At 36.6% G+C, this 22,391-nt stretch overlaps 1 protein-coding gene across 6 annotated transcripts in view; it reads right to left on the bottom strand.

Moving 5' to 3' along the window:
* The window catches only part of NEO1 (neogenin 1), a 241,092-nt gene that overhangs the window by 171,478 nt on the left and 47,223 nt on the right, over positions 1-22,391 (bottom strand). For all 6 annotated transcript variants that reach the window (XM_077881799.1, XM_077881793.1, XM_077881796.1 and 3 more), the window contains exon 2: positions 1,861-2,178. In XM_077881799.1, the coding sequence (XP_077737925.1) occupies positions 1,861-2,178 (318 nt within the window). The remainder of the gene's footprint in view (positions 1-1,860; positions 2,179-22,391) is intronic.

Here is a 22,391-nt window from a genome sequence, read left to right as displayed (position 1 = left end):
ATGATGGTAGAGGGCAGGGACTGAGGGAGAATGAAGTGCTAGAAAATGAAGCTGGTGGTTCAGTCGGTTAAGTGTCTGACTCTTGATTTCAGCTCAAGTCATGATCTCAGGGTCCTGGGACAGTCCCGCATTGGGTTCTGCGCTCAGTGCGAAATCTGCTTGAGATTCTCTCTTTTTCTGCCCTTTCCCACCATCACCCCTCTCTCTTAAAGGAGGGAGGAAGGACGGAAGGAAAGGAGGGAGGGAAGGAGGAAAGGAAGGAAGGAGGAAGGCTGGAGAACTGGAGGCCAACTCATGAAAAGATCTAGAGGTGTGTGCCAGAGTTTAGACATCCTCCTGATGATGTCACCAAAGAGCTCCTGAAGGGTGAGGAAAGAGCCTTACCACTGGACTGGACGAGGAAAAATGAGGCAGCAGACAGGTACAAGGCTGTGTGTGGTGAGGGATGATGACACGTAGCCTCAGGATCATGTACAGAGAAACTAGGAAGCAGAAATCACTTGGTGAATGGCTGTGGGAGACAGCTGAGACCAAAAGTCCCGATTAAAGTCCAGCTTAAGAACATAAATGATAGGGATGCCTCCGTGGCTCAGTGGTTGAGCATCTGCCTTTGGCTCAGGGCGTGATCCTGGAATTCCGGGATCAAGTCCTACATTGGGCTCCTCTCAAGGAGCCTGTTTCTCCCACTGCCTGTGTCTCTGCCTCTCTCTCTCTGTGTCTTATCAATAAATAAATAAAATCTTTAAAAAAATAAAAGAACATAAATGATAAAACAGGAACTCACCTAAGTGACACTGTAGGGGCAGTCATAATGCTAACTTATTTATCAACATGTTGGAGAAAGCCTGGCAAGCAGATTAAAGGAAGAAAGGGAGGGAGGGAAGGAAAGGAAAGGAAAAAAGGAAGGAAAAAAGGAAAAGAAGGAAGAAGGAAAAAAAAAAAGAAAAGAGGAAAGGCTAATTATTAAAAGAAGTGACTCCCCCTCCCCCTTTCTTTTTCCATCCTCAGTCTGTGAGTATGGAATAATTACAGTAGCTTTATATCACACTCAAATTCAGCTTTGAGTATCTGGTTCCAAAGAGACAAAGAGCCATCATACTCTGAACGAATGAGCAAACAGCCTAGAGTGAGCGGGAAATGGGGAGCTAGTCTGTCAGTCTTGTTCTTTTTTCTAAATGTGAGCATTTTAGCAAGATAAGTATAAACATAAGACTTAAATGTAAGACAATTTTTGTACAATGTGACCCTTAGCAAAACTATTTCATCCAGTACTCAAGTGAAGAAACACTGGCCTGAGGAATACCAGTGCCTATGACCAGTATGACTTATGCAGCTTACACTTTCCATTATTCTTCAAATAAGAATGCTCTGAAGGGGAGTGCATGTTTGTCTCTTTACAACTTTCTGCTCTTCACCTTCCTACCCATATCCTACAGGTTTTTAAATAATTAATCCAATTAAATGTCATTTCCTTGGCTGGGGCATAAAGGAACCAAGATTCTGGCTATATGGCAAGTTTTACAGAGACATTATGCTGGGAGGATAAAAGTTAGCAATCAAAAGGAATCAATTTTCCTATACAACTTCCTCTGTCATTTCCAAGTTAAAAAGAAGAACGGCCTTAATACTTCTGATCCCAACTGCAAGCAATCTAAATGACTAAGTGGAAAAGTGCTACAGTTTATTCCTGAAGGCAAGTTTTAGCATAATCTCATATGCCTAGCAGATGCTCAATTGATACTTGTTAAATGAATATTTCTTGTTACCAAAATCAAAACTCTAGGATAATACTGCTTCTTATCAAGATATACCCTCTATAAAAATTCGAAAATACAAATAAATTACTTAAAAACAACTTACCTGCTACTGTGAGCTTGGCTGTCCTGCTGACAATGGTTCCAAGACTCTCAACAGTGGCCACACACTGATAATAACCTTCATCAGGTTTATTGTGTTTGGAATGCACCACATTGCTGATAAATAAAGACCCATCTGGGAGAAGCTGGCGTCGGTCATCTGATACTAAGTTTAAAAAAGTTCCATCTTTTTTCCATTCAATTTTTGGAGAAGGTTCAGAATATGCTGAACAGTTCAATATAACAGAAGAGCCTCTAACTGAGAGTGTATCCACTGGTTCCACCAGAAAATAAAATGGAGTGAATGTTCGAATGCTGGATCCTACAAAAATAACAAAAAGAACAAAGCTAAGCAAAACTTTCTTCTTCTATTTCTGTAAGAAAATATCATTTGAATAAAAATTATTGTTAAATAATTATGCTCTTTGGATACGATATATAAGAAGTCATTTCACTATGAGGGTCTAATAAATAAAATTTATTTTACTAGGAAATAAAAATATGACCCATTTAGAAGAAGAGGAGAAAAAAGACCCTGCCAGATGAGATAATCCAACCTTATTAGATTTATGAATATCTAATAAAAGTTTTATTTCAAACTCTACAATTGGATTTATAAATATTTAAAATTATTTTATTCAAAGCGAAATATTCTATGATTCAGAAAGGAAGCAAAAAATTGAAATGATTCTTTGTTATTATTAATAAGGTATGTTTGTTGGCTATATTTCTTTCATAAATTCACCATACATATACTTTATCCATTTTTCTAGTGGATTACTCATCCTATTGATTTAGCAATCTTTGGGCATAGCTATTATGATTTGCAAATATTCCTTTTTCCACTTTGACTTTATTTTTGTCATAAGAAAACAAACTTTACTTAAAATTAAATCTGTTAAAAGGATTTTTATTCCAAGATTATAAAAAATTTTAGCCTTGTTTTATGCTAGTACGTTTGTGATTTAATTTGCTACATTTAATCTTCATCTAGAATTCATTTTTTTTTAAGTAGGGAACTCACAACCCTGAGGTCAAGGCCTGGGCTGAGATCAAGAGTCAGATGCTTAACCAACAGAGCCACTCAGGCGCCCCTGAATTAGTTTTGATGTAAAGAGCAGAGGAGGGATCAGTTTAATTTTTCTTAGTTCCTTGAACATGAGAAGAACATAATTTTTGTTTCATTTGCTATAAGTCTTATATTTTAAGCCAAAGAAAACTTTCCAACTTTAAGCTTTACCTCTTTTCTTCAAAAAGAATACTGACCAACTCCCTTGCAATCAGACTATAATCAATTCTAATCAGATTTCTTCATGTGAGCAATTAGGGAGGCTTAGTCCAATAAATGAAACCAAGACTGTTTTAAAATGTACCTACACATCCCTTTATCTATAGTTTATATTGTGAATTTAAGGATGACACTAGCTCTTTATTACATAATGAAAGAATGGTTCTAAGTAAATATGAAACATACTGGCAGAGGAAAGAAAATAATACTCACTTGTTTTAAGCTTTTCTAACACTTACAATGCTAATCAAATTCCAAACAGACTAATCTTCCTCCCTCAAACACCACGACGTGGGTTCCATCTCTACTTGATGGTTATGAAATTGATTCTTTAGGCCTTATTAAAACTCTTGAGAATGAGCTTAGGAATTTTTCAGAAGTAACCTGCAGTGATTTGCTTCTTATTACTGTAAAAAATGTTACATTGATACTAAAGTAAAATAAATAAAAATATCAACTCCAGGGCAGTACAAAGTGATAGCTAAACTAAGATAAATTACTTTTATACCATTCCTGTGTAACACTAAATCTTTATTATACCACCCAAACTAAACAATTCAGGAACTTAAGAGATAAAATGTATTAGATTGGCAGTAAAAATATACAGATTAACAAATTAAAATAAGTATAAATAACTACTAATAAACAAATTTCATTTTAAAATTTGGACAAAATTTTTGCCATTTAAAAAATAATTACACAAATGTAAATGTTTCACAGCTTAACATTCTATCTTGCTTTCGGTTTCCTTTCATTTTAAAAGCCCATATCAGCCAACTTGAGAGTATATGCCTGCAAAGAATGTCTGAATATCAAGGCCCTTCAAAATATTACCATAAATATGCACTCTGTATTACTTAGAATACAGCATTCCTTAAATATTTATGTATATCATCTTTGTATTTATTTCCCTCAGTAAACATACAGTGACCTAAGGTACTATTCCTTCACTTAAAATCCCTCAAAGGCTTGACACTGCCCTTTATAAAGGAATCTAAATAAACTCCCTAACTGGACTTCTAGGCTGTGTGCCCTGGCCTCTGCCCACTGTCCAGCCTTCCCCCAGCATCACCTCCCCCCCACCCTCTAAGGCTTACTGCACCTGTCACCCCCACAGCTCCTGCCCTCTTCACACAAGCTAGTCCCACCATCATCCCTCTCCAATGAACCTTGAGTCTTCCTTCAAGCCCAGTTTAAATACTGCTTTCTCAGAAATACTGTCTGTCCCTGGTGCCCAGATGAGATTACTTAGTTTCAACTTGTTACAAGCAGGCATGGCATACAGTACCTACACAGAACTTCAAATGTTCTTAATTTTAAATATTTGTAATCACTTGTTTGTTAAGGACAGAAGTTCCCAAAGTTTCTTGGTTCCTGGTGCCCTTATTTTTTTAGTTATTTTTTTTCATGAATTCCCTCAGCTAAAAGAAATACCTAACAGTTCGGTTTCATGTAATAGGTTCAGACAAATGAATCAATATTTATGTCCCAAGTTAGTATTTCCTATTAAAAAAAATCATACATGTAAGTTGAAAACTATTTTAACTTTTAAACAACCACAATTAGTTATTATGGGATGTGTACACCAACTAGACACTGCATGAGTTCTCAAACTTTGAAATCAAATTGGATACTGCCATCTTCATTTCCTGTTCCACACTGACTTGTGCATGGTACTTGGTATTTATCCCAGCAAACACCGAAACCCAATTCCATAAACATCACAGCACTAAAATGAAGGTAGCATAATCAAACGTTGAAACTGTAAACTACCCGCATCACTTGCCATCAGGGAAATACAAACCAAAACCACAATGAGATCCCACCTCACACCAGTGAGAATGGGGAAAATTAGCAAGACAGGAAACAACAAATGTTGGAGAGGATGTGGAGAAAGGGGAACCCTCTTGTACTGTTGGTGGGAATGAGAACTGGTGCAGCCACTCTGGAAAACTATGTAGAGGTTCCTCAAAGAGTTAAAAATAGATCTGCCCTACGACCCAGCAATTGCACTGCTGGAGATTTACCCCAAAGGTACGGATGCAGTGAAACGCCAGGACACCTGCACCCCAATGTTTATAGCAGCAATGTCCACAATAGCCAAACTGTGGAAAGAGCCTCGGTGTCTACTGAAAGATGAATGGATAAAGAAGATGTGGTCTATGCACACAACGGAATATTCCTCAGCCATTAGAAATGACGAATACATGCCATTAGAAATGATCGAACTCCAATAAAAAAAAAAATAAACCAAAAAATAAAAATAAATAAAAAAGAAACTGTAAACTACCTTGACCTAGAAGTTTGCACTGTGTCCAACAGATGTCGCTGCATTTCCTTAGAAAGTTTTTTTTTTTTTTTTTTTTTTTTAATTGGAGTTCAATTTGCCAACATATAGCAGAACACCCAGTGCTCATCCCGTCGTAGACAATTTAAAATACCCCTCGGAGTTCTGCGAGGTGCCCTGGGGTATCTGAGGATAGTTTGGCACTTAGAAGCTTACAATCTTTCTATAGTATTATCATTCACCATGTCCCCAATGTCCATTTACCACAATGGATGGTATTAATCTTTAGGTGATACAACCAACCAACTTCTAAAAACTTCCACTGCTTGAAGTATTAACAAAACCACAGGTTCCATTCCAATATTAGTCAATTAGTATCACTCTCTTCTATGGTAAGATTAATAAACAGGGTTTTGTAAGTTTTGATAAGTCATTAAAAAGTTATATAGAAAAGCAAAGAAAGCCAAGAAGAGGCAAAACAATTTAGAAGAACAAAGTAAAGGGACTGCAGTCATCAGTTTTCAGTATTTATTAAGCCACTATGGCTCTGGAAGCAGGGATAAACAGAGCCACATAACAGGCTAGAGAGCCACAAAACAAACAAATAAATAAATATTTGGAAACTTAATATGCAACAGAGATGGCATTTGATATCAACTGGGGAAAAGAATGAACTACTCAATAAATGTTTCTAGGACAACTGGTTATCAACATGAGGGAAAAATAAGAAGCCTACTTATAACATGTGATAACAATAAACACTTAACATGTTTCTATGTATAAGACTGCTCTAAACACTCTCTACATACTAACTACTCAATCTCCACTACTATCTTATGAGATAGGTACTATTATTATCCTCATTTTAGAGGAGAAAACTAAAGCATAGAAATGTTAAATAGCTTGTCCAAGATCACACAAGTAGTAAATAATAGAACCTGAATAGAATAATAGACTCTGGTCTGGATGTTAAGCACACTACACTATAATGCCACTCATACACATATAGAAAAAATACATTTCAAACCAACGAAAAAACTTTGTAAAAGAATTTTAGGGGGCGCCTGGGTGGCTCAGCTGGTTAAGGGTCTGCTTTCAGCTAAGGTCATGATCTCAAAGTCCTGGGATAGAGCCCACATCTGGCTCCCTGCTCAGCAGAGTCTGCTTTTCCCTCTCTCTCTCTGCCCCTCTACCCCTGCTCCCCCACCACTTGTGTGCATGCAGTCTCTCTCTCACTCACTGTCTCTCTCAAATAAATAAATCTTTTTTTTTAAATTTAGGAAAATACAAGGATAACTCTGGAGTCAAGCAATGTTTTCAATCAAAATAGAGAACTTCAAAGTTAGAAAAGATAGATATGCTTCACTTCATTGCATTTAAATTTTAAAAATTTCATGGCAGGGATCCCTGGGTGGCGCAGCGGTTTGGTGCCTGCCTTTGGCCCAGGGCGCGATCCTGGAGACCCGGGATCGAATCCCACATCGGGCTCCCGGTGCATGGAGCCTGCTTCTCCCTCTGCCTGAGTCTCTGCCTCTCTCTCTCTCTTTCTCTGTGACTATCATAAATAAATAAAAATTTTAAAAAAATTTCATGGCAAATATAACAAAGAAAAATATGACAAGACTGAGAGGAAATATATTACACATAACAAATAATTTTAAGCCATGTCACTCAATAAAAAAATGGATGAGGCCGTGTTTCAATAAATATTTATAAAAACAAGCAGCAGGATGGATTTGATCCAATGACTATACTTTACTGACTTCTGCCTTAAAATATTTAGCCAGTAAAAAATAAGTGAGTCCCATTTCAGCTGATTTGGAATGAATTCTGGGAAAATGAACAATGCAGACATATATAAATAATAAAATGTCATATGCATATGACGGTACGAGCACTGAGAAAATAGGAAAGCTAACCCAGGTTGTTACCACTGATTTACTGGGAGGAAGTACAAGAGTGAGTGGGTAAAGATCTTCACACACATAGAAATTAATTTCATAATAAAAATCAACTTGTGTGTATAATCCCTTTATAAATACTATATGAATATGTGGTAGGTGTGGGTGATGTGCACACTTGTGTGAATACCTAAAGGGGTAGGTTTTTCAAAAACCATTAAAATGCAGATTATCTCAGGGTGGTGAGATTTCAGTTGACTTTTAATTTTCTCTTTCGCCTTTGCTATTGTGTGAATACTTACATAAAACACAATACTATTCAAGCAGAAATAAAGCTATTTTCATACATAGTCTGCACAAGAGTGGGGGCAACATGAAAAGTCTGGGGCATATTCACATATCAACACTCAAAAATTGCTAAAATATATATACTGTTAAATAAAAAATATTCAAGTGCAAAATGCATCTAGTATGACCTTACTTACATAAAAATATATACGTAAATGAATATATGTGTATATGTATATATTTAAATGCAAATATCATTAAATTACTGGGTGGCGGGATCCCTGGGTGGCGCAGCGGTTTGGTGCCTGCCTTTGGCCCAGGGCGCGATCCTGGAGACCCGGGATCAAATCCCACATCAGGCTCCCAGTGCATGGAGCCTGCTTCTCCCTCTACCTATGTCTCTGCCTCTCTCTCTCTCTCACTGTGTGCTTATCATAAATAAATAAAATAAAATAAAATAAAATAAATTAAAAAAAATTACTGGGTGGCTCAGTAGGTTAAGTCTGACTCCTGATTTTGGCTTAGGTTATGATCTCAGGATGGTAGGACTGAGTCCCACATCAGGCTCCACGCTCAGCAGGGAGTATGCTTGAGATTCTCCCCCTCTGCACTCCCTCCCTGCTCATACGTGTGCTTTCTCTAAAATAAATAAATAGGGCAGCCCGGGTGGCTCAGCGGTTTAGTGCCGTCTTCAGCCCAGGGTGTGGTCCTGGACACCCGGGATCGAGTCCCATGTCAGGCTCCCTGCATGGAGCCTGCTTCTCCCTCTGCCTGGGTCTCTGCCTCTGTGTGTGTGTGTGTGTGTGTGTGTGTGTGTGTGTGTGTGTGTATCATGGGTAAATAAATAAAATCTTTAAAAACATTAAAATAAATAAAATCTTAAAAATAAAAATAATGTAGGGAAAAAGCTAAAAGAATAAACATAGTTTAACAGTGTTTTCTCCCAGGGAAAGTAGTGGGATTCAGCTACTGATGGGAGAGCATACAGGGGGGAAGACTTTTTATTCCACGGATTTCTGTACTGCTTACTTATTAAAATATGAACAATTGCTGATGCATCCTTCTTGTCATCTTTTTCCTTTTTAATAACAAAATAACTTTTTGTTGCTGGTAATAAGTAATCCTTTCTTGGGAACAGGAGTTTTTGGGTTTTTTTTAAAGATCTATCACCAAAAAAAGAAAAAAAGAAAAAATAAAGATCTATCACCATTTCTTTTTTTTTAATTGATTTTTATTTAAATTTTAGTTAACATACAGTGCAATATTGGTTCCAGGAGCAGAATTCAGTGATTCATCACTTAAAACACCCAGTGCTCAGATCTATCACCGTTTCTTTAACTATTTTTCCTTTGTCACAGTAGAAGCGTAACAGACACTCACTCCTTAGCTGACTTTGTATAAAAACTGGCCTATAATTCCCACCAGGGTCCTAATTCCCTATTCACTTAAGTTTGCTTAATTTGAGTTTACTATGACCACAGTCACGATACACATTATTCTGATGATCTTGTCTGATCTCTCCTACATTTTGCAGTCTCTGCAAATTTCTCACTTTTTAATGGAATAGCTCTCACTTCTTGATAGACTATTCCTCACTTTTTGATAAAATACTTCACACTTCTTGATAGAATTCTATCTTATGAAAGGAAAATATCCACAGGGAACTTATTTCAGTTGTAATTCCCCCACCCCCAAATATCAACAAATCATATCACTTACATACCAGCGTGGCCAATAATCCTAAATTTTATCGTGCCCAGAGCAAAAAAATTACATACAGTATTTGAATACTGGAAGAAATAAAATGAAACCTATCTTTTTGCCCACAGAGGTTCAAAGTTTGACAGCAGCAGAAATGCAGGACAGAAAGATAAGAGAGCCTTTTTACAAACCTACAAATGTAAGCATTCTGTACATAATGTCATTCAACCTATGAAAACTGTGTTTTCTTTATAAACTAAGATACTAATGTCAAAGGACTTCATACCTCTTTTATTCCTTAATAACATTACTTTTGACCATAGTATCCATCCAGTCAGTCTGTAAATCCTACATTTCATACTTCCTGATCCTTTGGTATCTATTCTCACCATATAATTTAGTTTCTCTTGCTTCAAGTTCTCAATCTTAAACCAAAAAGTCTAAAAATTAGAAAGTTCAAATAATACTGTATTCAAAGGACTCAATAAAATAAATATATTCACATTATTGATTACAAACAAGCAATACTTAGGAGTTAAATGTTTTCCACCCTGCTTTGCTACATAACAATTAGTGCTCCCAGCTCCAGAGCTCAGCCCCTCTCTGCCCTGCAGAGCTAATTTCTCCAAAGACTAAATCTACAGGACACGGAACTCCTTCCCTGGTATTTCAAGTAAGGCATGTGGTTAGCTGTTTATATTACATGGATGGTTTTACTCGCCTGATATACTTACGCTTTGAAAAACTGTGATGGTATGGGTAGATCATAAAACAGCAGATGTCAACTTCTAACCAAAGCTAGACCTGAAATTCTTTTACAGGCCACTAATATCCTATTAGGGAAATGTAATCGGATTACTCTAATTTATAGCACCTACTTTCCCAAACATTCTCCCAAAATGAAAACTGAGTTTATTCATGAAACATCTGTTATTATAAGAGTGCTTTCCTTTTCTTCAATTTTCAGCCTTCCTCCTCTCCCCCCAACCCACAAAAAAACAGCCAGAGTGGAAAACTCTTTTGTAAAAGGAAGTCAAGCAGACATGATTAATTCTAGCTCTGCTATTCTAGTTAATTTCTCTCTGTATCTAAAATTCTCTCCCTTATAAAACAGGAAAAACAATGCCCTCCTTTCAAGGAAATCTCTGTGAAGACAGGTATAAAGCACCTAACCTCACTGCTTGGCAGATAAGCCCTCAATGAAAAGTGACTATTCAGAGTTCAAAAGCCTACAATATTTTCTCCCAAACTAATATGTAGCACCTTAGTTTTCACCAGTCACATTTTAGAAACTGCTATGCAAAATATGGATCTTATTTTTTTTTTTACTTTTAATCACATTTTGACCATTACATATAAAATAACAGTAAAAGTGTTCTTAAAACTCAAATCTATACATCTTTCTCCTCTGCCTAATTTTTCAACAGCTCCCCCATTACAGTGAATGTAAAATCCAATTCATCACCATGGCAATCAAAAAGCACTGCACAATCTGGTCCCTGACTCTTTACAACCTAATCTCACATCATGCTCCTTCCAACTCAGTAAACTCTGGTCACATTCTTCAATTTCTTGAACAAGCTACATTCTTTCCCATATTAAATAAAGCCTTTGCATTTGTGGTACCCCCTCCCTGAACACTTACTCTGCACCCACCCTTCCATCCAGAGCTAGCTTCCTCTCATCTTCCACGTTTCAACCACCTGTCACTTCGAAAGAGGTCTTCTCTGACAACTATCTGTGTGAAGGTCCATGGCTCCTAATCCCACCCTTTCTATGCTCTTCCCAGCCATTCACTTTCTCTGTTTTTAAGGCCTGTCTCCCCTGGTAAAAGGCTAGACTTCATGAGAGTATTCAAGTAATCCCTGTTTTGCTATTGCTACTTGCTATTTGTACCTTGGTTTCTGTGTCTTGTTTGTATCCTTTTCAGGATCCTAAGGTTGGAAAGGTGAAGGCAAGCTGGGCCAGTATGTAATGATGTATGAGTATTCTTAGTGACTTCGTATTCCATCAAATCTCCAATCATTTCTAAAATCAACCTCAGACTCAAAAATTTAACATTCAATAACTTCAAATCTGTCTTTTGTAAAAATGTTTTAATATCACTTTTTAAAGTGTCAAAGTATTAATATTTTATAATAACTTCTATATAATTGGTAAGAAGACTAAGTGCAATCTGATAACCTGCAAATAATACCACCAACGTTCTGAACAGTTACATGGAAATTCTGTAAGACAATTCTAAGAAAAGTTATGTTAATAACAGTCTTAGTTTAACATGCCAACGATATTAGCAATATTTATATTTCAGCTCAAAATCTGTGTATTTTTCATTCTGCTAGATGAGAAAAATGTAAGAATTTTCACATTAATTGTACAGAACCTTTAATGAAAATATCTTATGAGCAACTTTTTGTTAGTTGTAGCCAGAAGATTTTCCTAAGACATTTTATACAGTACTTGCTGCAGAGTATTTTAAATTTCTGAAACAAAGAGTATTTTTCAGTTCTACTTTTCCATAGCATACTAATGAAAATATGCGCTCAATTATAATATATTGTGAAAAGCAGCTTGCAAGGGTGCCTAGGTGGCTCAGGTGGTTGGCATACAATTTTTGGTTTCAGCCAGAGTGATGATTTCGTGGGTCATGGGATCGAGGCTCCACTCCCCCCCACTGGGCTCCCAGCTCAGTGGGAAGTCTATTTGAAGAGTCACTCCCTCTGCCCCTCCTCCTCCTGCTCGCACTCTCTCTCTCTCAATAAATAAATAGATTTTTTTAAAAAAAAGTAACTTGCAAGTATAATCCAAATATCTGAACTGTGATATTGTTTTATACTTTAATATTTCTTTGATTATTAAGTAGTGTCATATTCTTCTACCATTTTGAATATAGTACTTTACTAGCATTCTGAGTACAAAATGTTTTTGTTTTATTTTTTAAGATTTTATTTATTTGAGAAAGAGAGAGCGAGCACAGAAGGAGAGGGAGAGGGAGAAGCAGCCAGTCGCAGGGCTCCATCTCACAACTCTGAGACCATGACCTAAGCCAAAGGCAGATGCTTAACCCACTGAGCCACCCAAGTGCCCCACAAAATGTTTTATCACAGTAAGTTATCAAATTATTTTTAAAAAGGATATCTCCTTTGCAGGTCTTCATTGAATACTTTTCAATTATCTACACCTACCTTGACCTAATATGAAAACGGATACTTAACTATTTTAAAACACATTCTAGAGGCAGCTGAGTGGCACAGTTGGTTGAGCATCCAACTCTTGATTTCAGCTCAGGTAATGATCTCAGGGTTGTGAGATGGAGCTCCAAGACGGGCTTTCCACTGGGTGTGGAGCCTGCTTAAGATTCTCTCTCTCCCCCTCTCTCTCTCCCACCTCTGCTCTCTCTCTCAAAAAAAAAAAAAACCCACATTCTAAAAAACTCTAATACAACCACACTTATGAATATACAAGACTGCCTCTCCTACACATGCTAATATACCATCTTACTATTACACAGACTTTTGTAGTAAAGAGGTATTTGTGGGTCAACTTTTTAATAACCCAATCTACTGTAGCTCTCAAACTTTTTTTTTAAGATTTTACTTATTTATTCATGATAGACAGAGAGAAAGAGAGAGAGAGAGAGAGGCAGAGACACAGGCAGAGGGAGAAGGAATCTCCATGCAGGGAGCCTGATATGGGACTTGATCCCGGGTCTCCAGGATCACACCCTGGGCTGAAGGTAGCGCTAAACCTCTGAGCTACCCGGGCTACCCCTTTTGTGAGATTTTTAAATCATAAGGACAAATCCTTTATTAACTCATTAACATCTGCAGAGCCATTCATTTCAATGAATTATGGCAACAGGAGGAGAGAACACTTGAAATCAAAACTGTCCTGGAAAATCTAGTTTATGTTATTGGTTTACAAAGTCAGCACAGCAGAGATAAAGCAAGAGACTGAGGGCTAGAAACAATAAGATATAAAACAGCAAAAGATCCAAGATCTAGTCCTAGCCTAATAAAATACAAGGATACTTCTTTTAATTAATTAATTAATTAATTTGAGAGAGAGTGAGCACGCATATGCACAGGAGAGAGGCAGAGAGGGAGAGACAGTCTTAAGCAGACTCCATGCTGAGTGTGCAGCCCAATGTGGGGCTCCATCTCACAAACCTGAGATCACAACCTGAGCTGAAATCAAGAGTCAGACGCTTAACTGACTGTGCCACCCAGGTGGCCCAAAATACAAGGATTCTTCTAAGACAGAATGGGAATCAGAGAATGAAGCCTAAAGGTATAATAATTATAATAGTTAACATTCACTGAACAGTTACTACTAGTTTTAGTGCTTTACCTGTGTAAGTCTTACAACCCTAGTTGTGGTTAGCTGTTATCCTCACTTACGGCAAAAAAACCCTGAGCCACAAAGAGAACAAATAATTTGCCCAAAGTCATGAAGCTAGCTATGGAGAAGGTAAGATCTGAAAGAAATCAATTTGGCTCCCTTGTGCCCAAGACCATAACCATTAAACCTGCACTGTTCAATACAGTAGTCACTTTAGTGACATGTGGCTATTGAGAATTTGAAAAGTGACTAATCTAAATTAAGATTTTCTTTATGTATAAGAAACACACTGGATTTTAAAAGCCCTAGTGAGTGTGCATACACACAAAGAATATTAAATATCTTGTTAGGGACACCTGAGTGGCTCAGCGGTTGAGTGTCTGCCTTCGGCTTGGGGTGTGATCCTGGGATCTGGGATCAAGTTCCGCAACCAGCTCCCTGCGAGGAGCTTGCTTCTCCCTCTACCTATGTCTCTGCCTCTCTCTGTGTCATGAATAATTAAATAAATCTTTTAAAAAATCTCCATAATTACTTTAATACTGATTATATCTTAAAATATTTTGGAAATAATTATTTAAATGAAATGTATCATTAAAATTAAGTCTACCTGTTTTGTTTTTACTTTCCTAATGTGGTACGTGGAAATTTTAAAATTATGTATGTGGTTTGCATTATATTTCTCCTGGACACATGCTACCCTTCATTCATTTGCTTTAAAACAAATGTGTGTGGTTTTTTTTTTTTTAAGATTTATTCACTTGCTTTAGAAAGAGAGAGCGATCACGCATGGGGGTCAGGAGTGGAAGGGGAGAGGAAGAGAATCTCAAGCAGATTCCCCACTATGTGCAGAGCTGGACACAGGGCTCAATCTCACAATCCATGATATTGTGACCTGAGCCGAAATCACCAGACACTTAATTGACTGAGCTACCCAGGAGCCCCAAACAAGTTCCTTCTAAAGAAAAAACGTTGCATTATTTCTGCAAAGGGTAAAAGATTATGAATCATGACCGCAGATGTAAAGGATCAAAGCAAAGCTCTTTTCACTGTCAAATATAAACAAGTGGTCTACCATCTAAACAGGAAAAATTAAAGTATTTTAAGCAACTACTGGCACCGTCTAACACCTACTCCAAAATGTCTATTTGGAAACTAAACTTCTTAGAAACTTTTAATAAAAAATTAAAGAAATAATTTTTAATTGATGAATTGGGTAAAAGATTTAGGCAAAAAGGACAGTTACACAAGTCTAGAGTGTCAACCACAAATTACTTGTTAATCACAAAGTAGAAAATGTACCTTCATAATGGACAGCAATCTAGAGGTCACCACCTTAACTAAGTGATCAAGTTCAGTATTAGCAGTAGTGAGAAACCTGACATCATGCATGTTCTGATGGGATGCAGTAAGAAACATTGCAATATTCTTGCTAAAAGCATTTCATCTAAAGCTAGGCATGAGGGCAGCTCAGGTGGCTCAGTGGTTTAGCACCTGCCTTCGGCCCAGGGTGTGATCTTGGAGTTCCAGGATCGAGTCCCACGTCGGGCTCCCTGCATGGAGCCTGCTTCTCCCTCTGCCTGTGTCTCTGCCTCTCTCTCTCTCTCTCTCTCTCTCTCTCTCAAGAATAAATAAATAAAATCTTTTAAAAAATAGTAAATTTAGGCATGAGGAAATAACTATCGAAATCTGAAACTTAAAACATTCTATAAGACAACTGCCTGGGCTCTACTAAAAGAAGTCAGTGTCATGAAAAACAAAGGCAAGAGGATTGTTCTAGATGAAAAGAGACTAAAGAGACAAAAACAATGCAATAAGTGAACTTTTATGCTGCCTTGGGCTACAAAAAATAGAAAATAATTGAGTTAATTTAAATTTTGAATATGTTAAACAATATTATTGAATTAACTTTAATTTTCATAGATGTGATTAATGGTAATGTTATGTAGGAAAATACCCTTATTTCTTGATACTTTTGCAGTATTAAAATAGAGAGAGAAAAACACTGTATTAGGTTATTGATTATCTAAGCAATTATAATATGCCAGAAACTATGTAATACATAGCATATACTCTTAGGCATCAGAATGCAAAAATATTCAGAGAGGTGGAATTAATTAAATAACCCAGAAGAGTTATAATTTAAGAAAAAATAATCTCTTTGGCCCAAATGAACCAGTGGCCATTTGTTTGGTTTAGTTTTTCCATTGATCCTTTAAACTACTTGACATCATACCAATAAATTCCTTTTTTGCTTCAGTTAATCACAATCTGTGATGTTTACAAAAAAATACTTAAATGAAGGCCTTGGTATATAAGATTTTTAAATGAATTTACTATCATGTTTTCATATAATTGGTTAAAAATTAATAAAGTAACAGCATTTTAAGGAAAGTATTCCACATAGTCTACCAATTTCAGATAACCTACTGATTATTAAATCTATATTTTAGCTATTTGAGGAGAAATTTTTCTGATTTCAGGATCTAGGTCTTGACCTTCATTATGACTTAATAATTTATATTTGTTATTATTTAAAATATTTGGCTATTTCATTTTTCTAGTTTTGAAGTTAAACATTACTTCTCACTACTATTTATAAAGTGTACTTATAATAGCCTTTGTTTACCTAGCTTTGTTCAGGGAAACTAGATAAAATAAAAACAAAATTAGGTAAAGTAAAAGGCTCTGAATAATAACCTAATTACCACAGCTTACTCTAACCAAAAAAGGTGTATTAAATTTTTAGAGAGCAAAGTTTCAAGCTTAAGTCAGTAACAATGACATCAAAGATTTATGGACTTCAAGGGTTTGTTAAAATAATTTATACATTAATATTTCAAAAAAATTACTAAGGATCCACTATACATAAGAACAAAATTCTTTATTTCTCACTTCACCCTAATCCACTCCCATCCCCATAATACAAGCTTGATGAGAGCAGGAATCTTGCCTGGCATCTATAGTGGGTACTCAATAAATATTGTTGAATGAATGAAGGATGCTACGTACTTAAATTATAACAGTAAGACAGTAGTACCTACTCTCAGAGTGCTGACAATGGAAACACATAATGATATAATCATGGCTCATACAAACACAATAACAACAACATGGTGGAAGCCATGACAGAGTGTGTACAAGGGCAGAGAAAGAAGTGAAGAGCCCTAGAGAGTCAGAGAGGACATTCATGTAAAACATGATTATTAACATGAAACCTAAGGGATGAATAGGAGCCCAGCCAGTAAAGAGCAGAATGCATCATCAATGGAACAGCAGGTGCAAAAGCCTAGAAACAAGGCTTTAGTGGAAAAAATATGGTGGAAGGGGCAAAAATATCTAAAGAAATTCAGAAGTGAGTAGGCAAGGAGAGATTGTAAGGATTTTTACATGCTAAGAAGTTAGTAAGTTTGGCAAAGGCTTTAAGATAAGAAGTGAAGATCACATTTACTTCTAAAGTACAGTGCTTGCTGCACAATGGAGATTTGTTTGAGAAGGCTAGAGAGAAGGAAACCAGTTAGGAAGCCACTATAGCCATCTTGGTTGAAACCCGATGAAGTACTATTTAGGAAAAGTAGCAACAGTAACTAAGAGATGGAAAGATCTGAAGAATCTTTAGGGTCAAATCAATAAACCCTGGAGAATGATTAAATGTGGAAGTGAGAGTGAGTAAATGTAGAGTAAGGGCAGTGGAGGAGTCAAGGGTGACTGAGGAGTTTCTGGCTTGGACAATGGCTGAATGGAGGTGCCAGTCACTGAGGACACAGCTGGGAAGATCAGGGTGTCTGCTATAAATGTGGAGAATTTAAGGTGCTTATGGAACACAGGTGTGGATGACATACAAGCTTGGAACTTTGTAGAGATTCATGTTGAATTCATGAATTCCATTCATTATACATGTTGAAACTGAAGTTGCAAGAGAAAATGAGATATAATAAGAAATGTAAAATCTGAAGAGAGTCAAGGACCACATTCTGCAAAACACTAACATTTAAGGGAAAGGCAGGGGAAAAAAGCAAGCCTACAAAAGTCACATAGGTCAGAGGACAAGAGAGCAGACATCCCAGAAGCTGAAAGGAAAAAAAAGAAAAGAAGAAAAGAAAAGAAAAGAAAAGAAAAGAAAAGAAAAGAAAAGAAAAGGAAAAGGAAAAGGAAAGAAAAAAGAAAAGAAAAGAAAAGAAAAGAAAAGAAAGGAAAAGGAAAAGGAAAAGGAAAAGGAAAAGGAAAGAAAAAAGAAAAGAAAAGAAAAGAAAAGAAAAGAAAAGAAAAGAAAGAAAAGAAAAGAAAAGAAAAGAAAAGAAAAGAAAAGAAAAGAAAAGAAAAGAAAAGAAAAGAAAAGAATGAGGATGCAAAATAGATCTGCCCTACGACCCAGCAATTGCACTGCTGGGGATTTACCCCAAAGATACAGATGCTGTGAAACACCGGGACACCTGCACCCCGATGTTTATAGCAGCAATGTCCACAATAGCCAAACTGTGGAAGGAGCCTCGGTGTCCATTGAAAGATGAATGGATAAAGAAGATGTGGTCTATGTATACAATGGAATATTCCTCAGCCATTAGAAACAACAAATACCCACCATTTGCTTCAACGTGGATGGACCTGGAGGGTATTATGCTGAGTGAAATAAGTCAACCGGAGAAGGACAAACATTATATGGTCTCATTCATTTGGGGAATATAAAAAATAGTGAAAGGGAATAAAGGGGAAAGGAGAAAAAATGAGTGGGAAATATCAGAAAGGGAGACAGAACATGAGAGACTCCTAACTCTGGGAAACGAACTAGGGGTGGTGGAAGGGGAGGTGGGCAGGGGGTGGGAGTGACTGGGTGACGGGCACCAAGGGGGGCACTTGATGGGATGAGCACTGGGTGTTATTCTATATGTTGGCAAATTGAACACCAATAAAAAATAAAATTATTAAAAAAATAAACCAGTTATGCAAATAAAGAGAGTAATTTACACCAAAAAAAAAAAAAAAAGAATGAGGATGACTTGCTGAGAGTACAATACAAATTGGCCACTCATTCATTGGATATATATATTGAAAGGGTCGTTGATGACCTAGGCAAGAGCAGATTTAGTGGTGTAGTGAAGACAGACACCAGACTACGATGCACTCAGGAACAAATGAAAAATGAAGAAATAAGAGCCTATAAAATGAACAACAGCACTTCTCAAATTTTAGTTTGCATAATCACCTTGTTAAATCCTGCTAAAATTCTGATTCTGTAAAAATTTAGGGTGGAGCCTGGCTACATTTCTGACAAGTATGCAAGTGATGCAGATTCTGCGAGACCACAAGTAACAATTTTGAGAAGCAAGGATGTTAGAGACCATTTCAAAAAGTTTGACTGTAAAAGGCAGAGGAGAGATAAATCGGTAAATAAAGACAACCTGAGCTTGGTCTTCTTTTATATTCTTTGTACTGCAAGAGAGACTTGAGCATATTGAAAGATGAAAAGAATCAGTACAGAGGATAAAATCAAATACTCAGGCCAAAAAATGGTAAGATTAGGATCCAGGCTTTTGGCCATAATGGAGTAACGGGAACTAGACTTACTATCTTGCCTCAGACAACCAGATAACTGGACAAAAATCAATGAAACAATGTTTTTTCAGGCACTGGACAACATGAAATGCAGGACTGTGACCCCTGAGAGACAGGAAACAAACAAGATGAGCTGTAAAATTACCCCATCTTCCCGCCTGTAGATATCTCATCTTTCCAGTCCTCAGCATGAGAAAGAGAAAGTAATTTCTGATATCTCACAGTTAAAGAAACAGATCAGAATTGAGGAAGCCAAGGTTACTACAATTTGCAAAGTATGAGAGAGGAGGAAGCTGCTAAGAGAGAGAGAAATGCACACAAACTCTGGAGTTGGGTAGAAAGTCCCCTTGATTTTGTAGATAACTACTCATGTACATATGAGGGAACTGAAGTTGTACAGAGTATATCTCCTAACCACAATGGAATTAAACTAGAAATCAGTAACAGATAACTGGAAAAGCCTAAAGTATTTGGAAATTAGGCAATGTACTTCTAAATAACTCACAGATTAAAAGAAATCACATGAGAAATTACAAAGTATTTTCAACTTAATGAAAATACAGCATGTCAAATTTGTGCACTTAACTAAAGCAATGCTTTGAGGGAAATTTCAAGCATTAAATGTCTATATTTAAAAAAACATGTCAATTAATTCTAGATCAGAGAAAGGACACTTCTTTTGCTGTAATGAGAAGGAAAGATCAGGATACGAGTAAGCCTGGTGTTAGCTATGGGAGTCATAGTTAATTGCTTGTACAGTCGCTGAAGTAGGAGATGAGTACAACTGTTTCTGGTGTGGGTAGGCTGAGCTGTCAGGAAGGGTCAGAGGTTTGCAGGTAAACATCTGCAGTGAGAAGGGACGGGAGCACCAGAAAGGGGGAACAGGATTACCGGGCCATACTGAGCACATTTAGGCTGCTATTTTGAAAGAAGTGCAAATATGAGAATGTGGTTTTGCAGACTATAAAGGAAGAGAACATAGACATTTAAAACCCAACCTTCCTAAGTAGACAAGTAGGTAGTGACAATGAAGTAGGAGGGTTGAAAATACCAGCATATAGCTGTCAATGAATCTAAGACAGATAAAGAAGAAAATACACAGGAGTGAAGAGAAAATGGGTACATGATGCCAGCACAATGTGAGAAATCTGGTAGGACAAGAGACTGTGGTAAGACTGTGATACTATTTAATAATATTTCAGCACTGCTGAGAGATGACAAGGAGTAGGGTGCAATTCTGGAAGCTAGTGCTGCTTGAAGAGGCATGAAAGAGAAGCCACTGGAGATGAAGGGAATGTGAAGAACTGATAATGGTATTAGAAAGTAAGCCAAAGCAGACACTCACATTTTCCAGAACAATGACAGACCTTCAATGGAGAAGACTGCAAAATAAGACCTAAAGTTTTCGATGAATGAAAGTGAATATTAAGTACACAGATGACAGAGAACAAGCAAGACATAAAACTTAGTGGCCCATATCTTAAAAGAGCAGCAATTTTTTGAGTGATTATTCCACAATTTTGAAAGCTATTTTTCCATTATTCTTCAGTAATCAGCTATGTTTTAGAGAGCTGATATTGCTCTAAATATTGCTAGTAGAGTACTTTTCTTATATGGAAAACAAGCATCACAGATTTTATGTGACTATACCACCATATGTTTACGAACTGCTACCAAGTTCAGCTAAAAAAAAAATCTGAGTAAAGATGCATTAATTCTTGAACACAGAAAACAAACAGCACATGAATAATTTATTGAAAGCTTCTGCTGTCAGCAGCTTTACTAACAGAAGTAATATTTATGAAATCCCACAGGACAATCTAACAACTTAAATATATGCAAAAGAGAAGAACACAAGACTAAAAATCCTTAATAACAAATCTTATAATATCAGAGTTGTTTTCTGCAAAGAAAGCTGTGTGTGCCAAGCTCTCACTGCAAAGTAATCAGATATTTCAGAAAGATCATGTCATCGTTTCACAAGGTCTGTAGACCAGGTTCTAGAATTCTTATATTCAACTGTATATTTAATGATAGAAATACACTGAATTCAAAAGCTGGTTAAGCCTGATTAGCCTAAAGCTAATTCAAGCCTACATTAATAGACTGTCATATTAAATCACATATTCACATTTCATTCACGGAGTTCTTAATCTCTTGATTACATATTTCTGATATGAAATAATCCTGGGGGGGGGGGAAAGAAGAGCAGACCTAAAAATCCAAGAAAGATGTTAACAGTATCAGAAGGGTAAGACAGAAACCCCAGAATACTCACAATGAAGCCACGTATACATTAAGCAGGCAACTGTAAATACATTTGTGAGAGTAAAATAGGACTATTGCATGCTATTGTAACTGCAGACCATTTTCATACAGATGCAGTTAGTTAGTAAAATGAAATACACATGGTCCTTAATCATTTGAAAAGATACTCAACCTCACCCATAATAAGAGAAATGCAAATTAAAACTACACCGAGATAAAATTTCTCACCTACCATATTGGCAAAAATCCAAATGTTCAACAAAATACTCTGTAGGCAAAGTATAGGGAAATAGACTAATGGGAATGCAAAATGGTATTTCCACTATAGAGGGAAGTTTGCAATATCTAGCACAATTATAATTGCCTTTACCCTTTGACTTAGTAATCCTACATCTGTGAATCTATCCCCAAAATGCGCTGGCCAAAATATGAAAATAGGTACAAGCAAGATTATTCACTGCAACACTACCTGTAGTAGCAGCCTGGAAACAACCTTGGTGTCCAACAATAAGAGACACACTGAACACACTGTGTACACTGATACAATGAAGTAGTGTGCAGTTGTAAGCTAGATGATACAATTACTTTATCTTCTATCATGGAGTGATCTCTAGAATAAATTATGTGAAAAAGCAAGGTTGTAGAAAAGTGGATATATTTATCTTAAAAAGGTAGAATAGTAATAGATACACACACAATTTTTAACCCCTACAAGGAGAGGAAATCTGGTTAGAGGGGACAGGAATTGAAGCTAAATGTCTCTAAGTAGAACTTATACATAGATTTGACTTTGGGATCATGCAATTGTTTTACAAATTTAAAAGAGAAAACTAAATCTTAAAAATCCCTAAACATTTAAAAAAGTGAAACAAGCTTAAATCTCTAATTGTCGTCATAACCATCCAGACAGG

This window comes from Canis aureus, chromosome 32 (genome assembly GCF_053574225.1).
Source record: "Canis aureus isolate CA01 chromosome 32, VMU_Caureus_v.1.0, whole genome shotgun sequence".
In the NCBI taxonomy this organism is placed as follows: domain Eukaryota; kingdom Metazoa; phylum Chordata; class Mammalia; order Carnivora; family Canidae; genus Canis; species Canis aureus.
The sequence above is the reverse complement of the archived record's forward strand: the minus strand, read 5'-3'. Positions and strand labels throughout refer to the sequence as shown.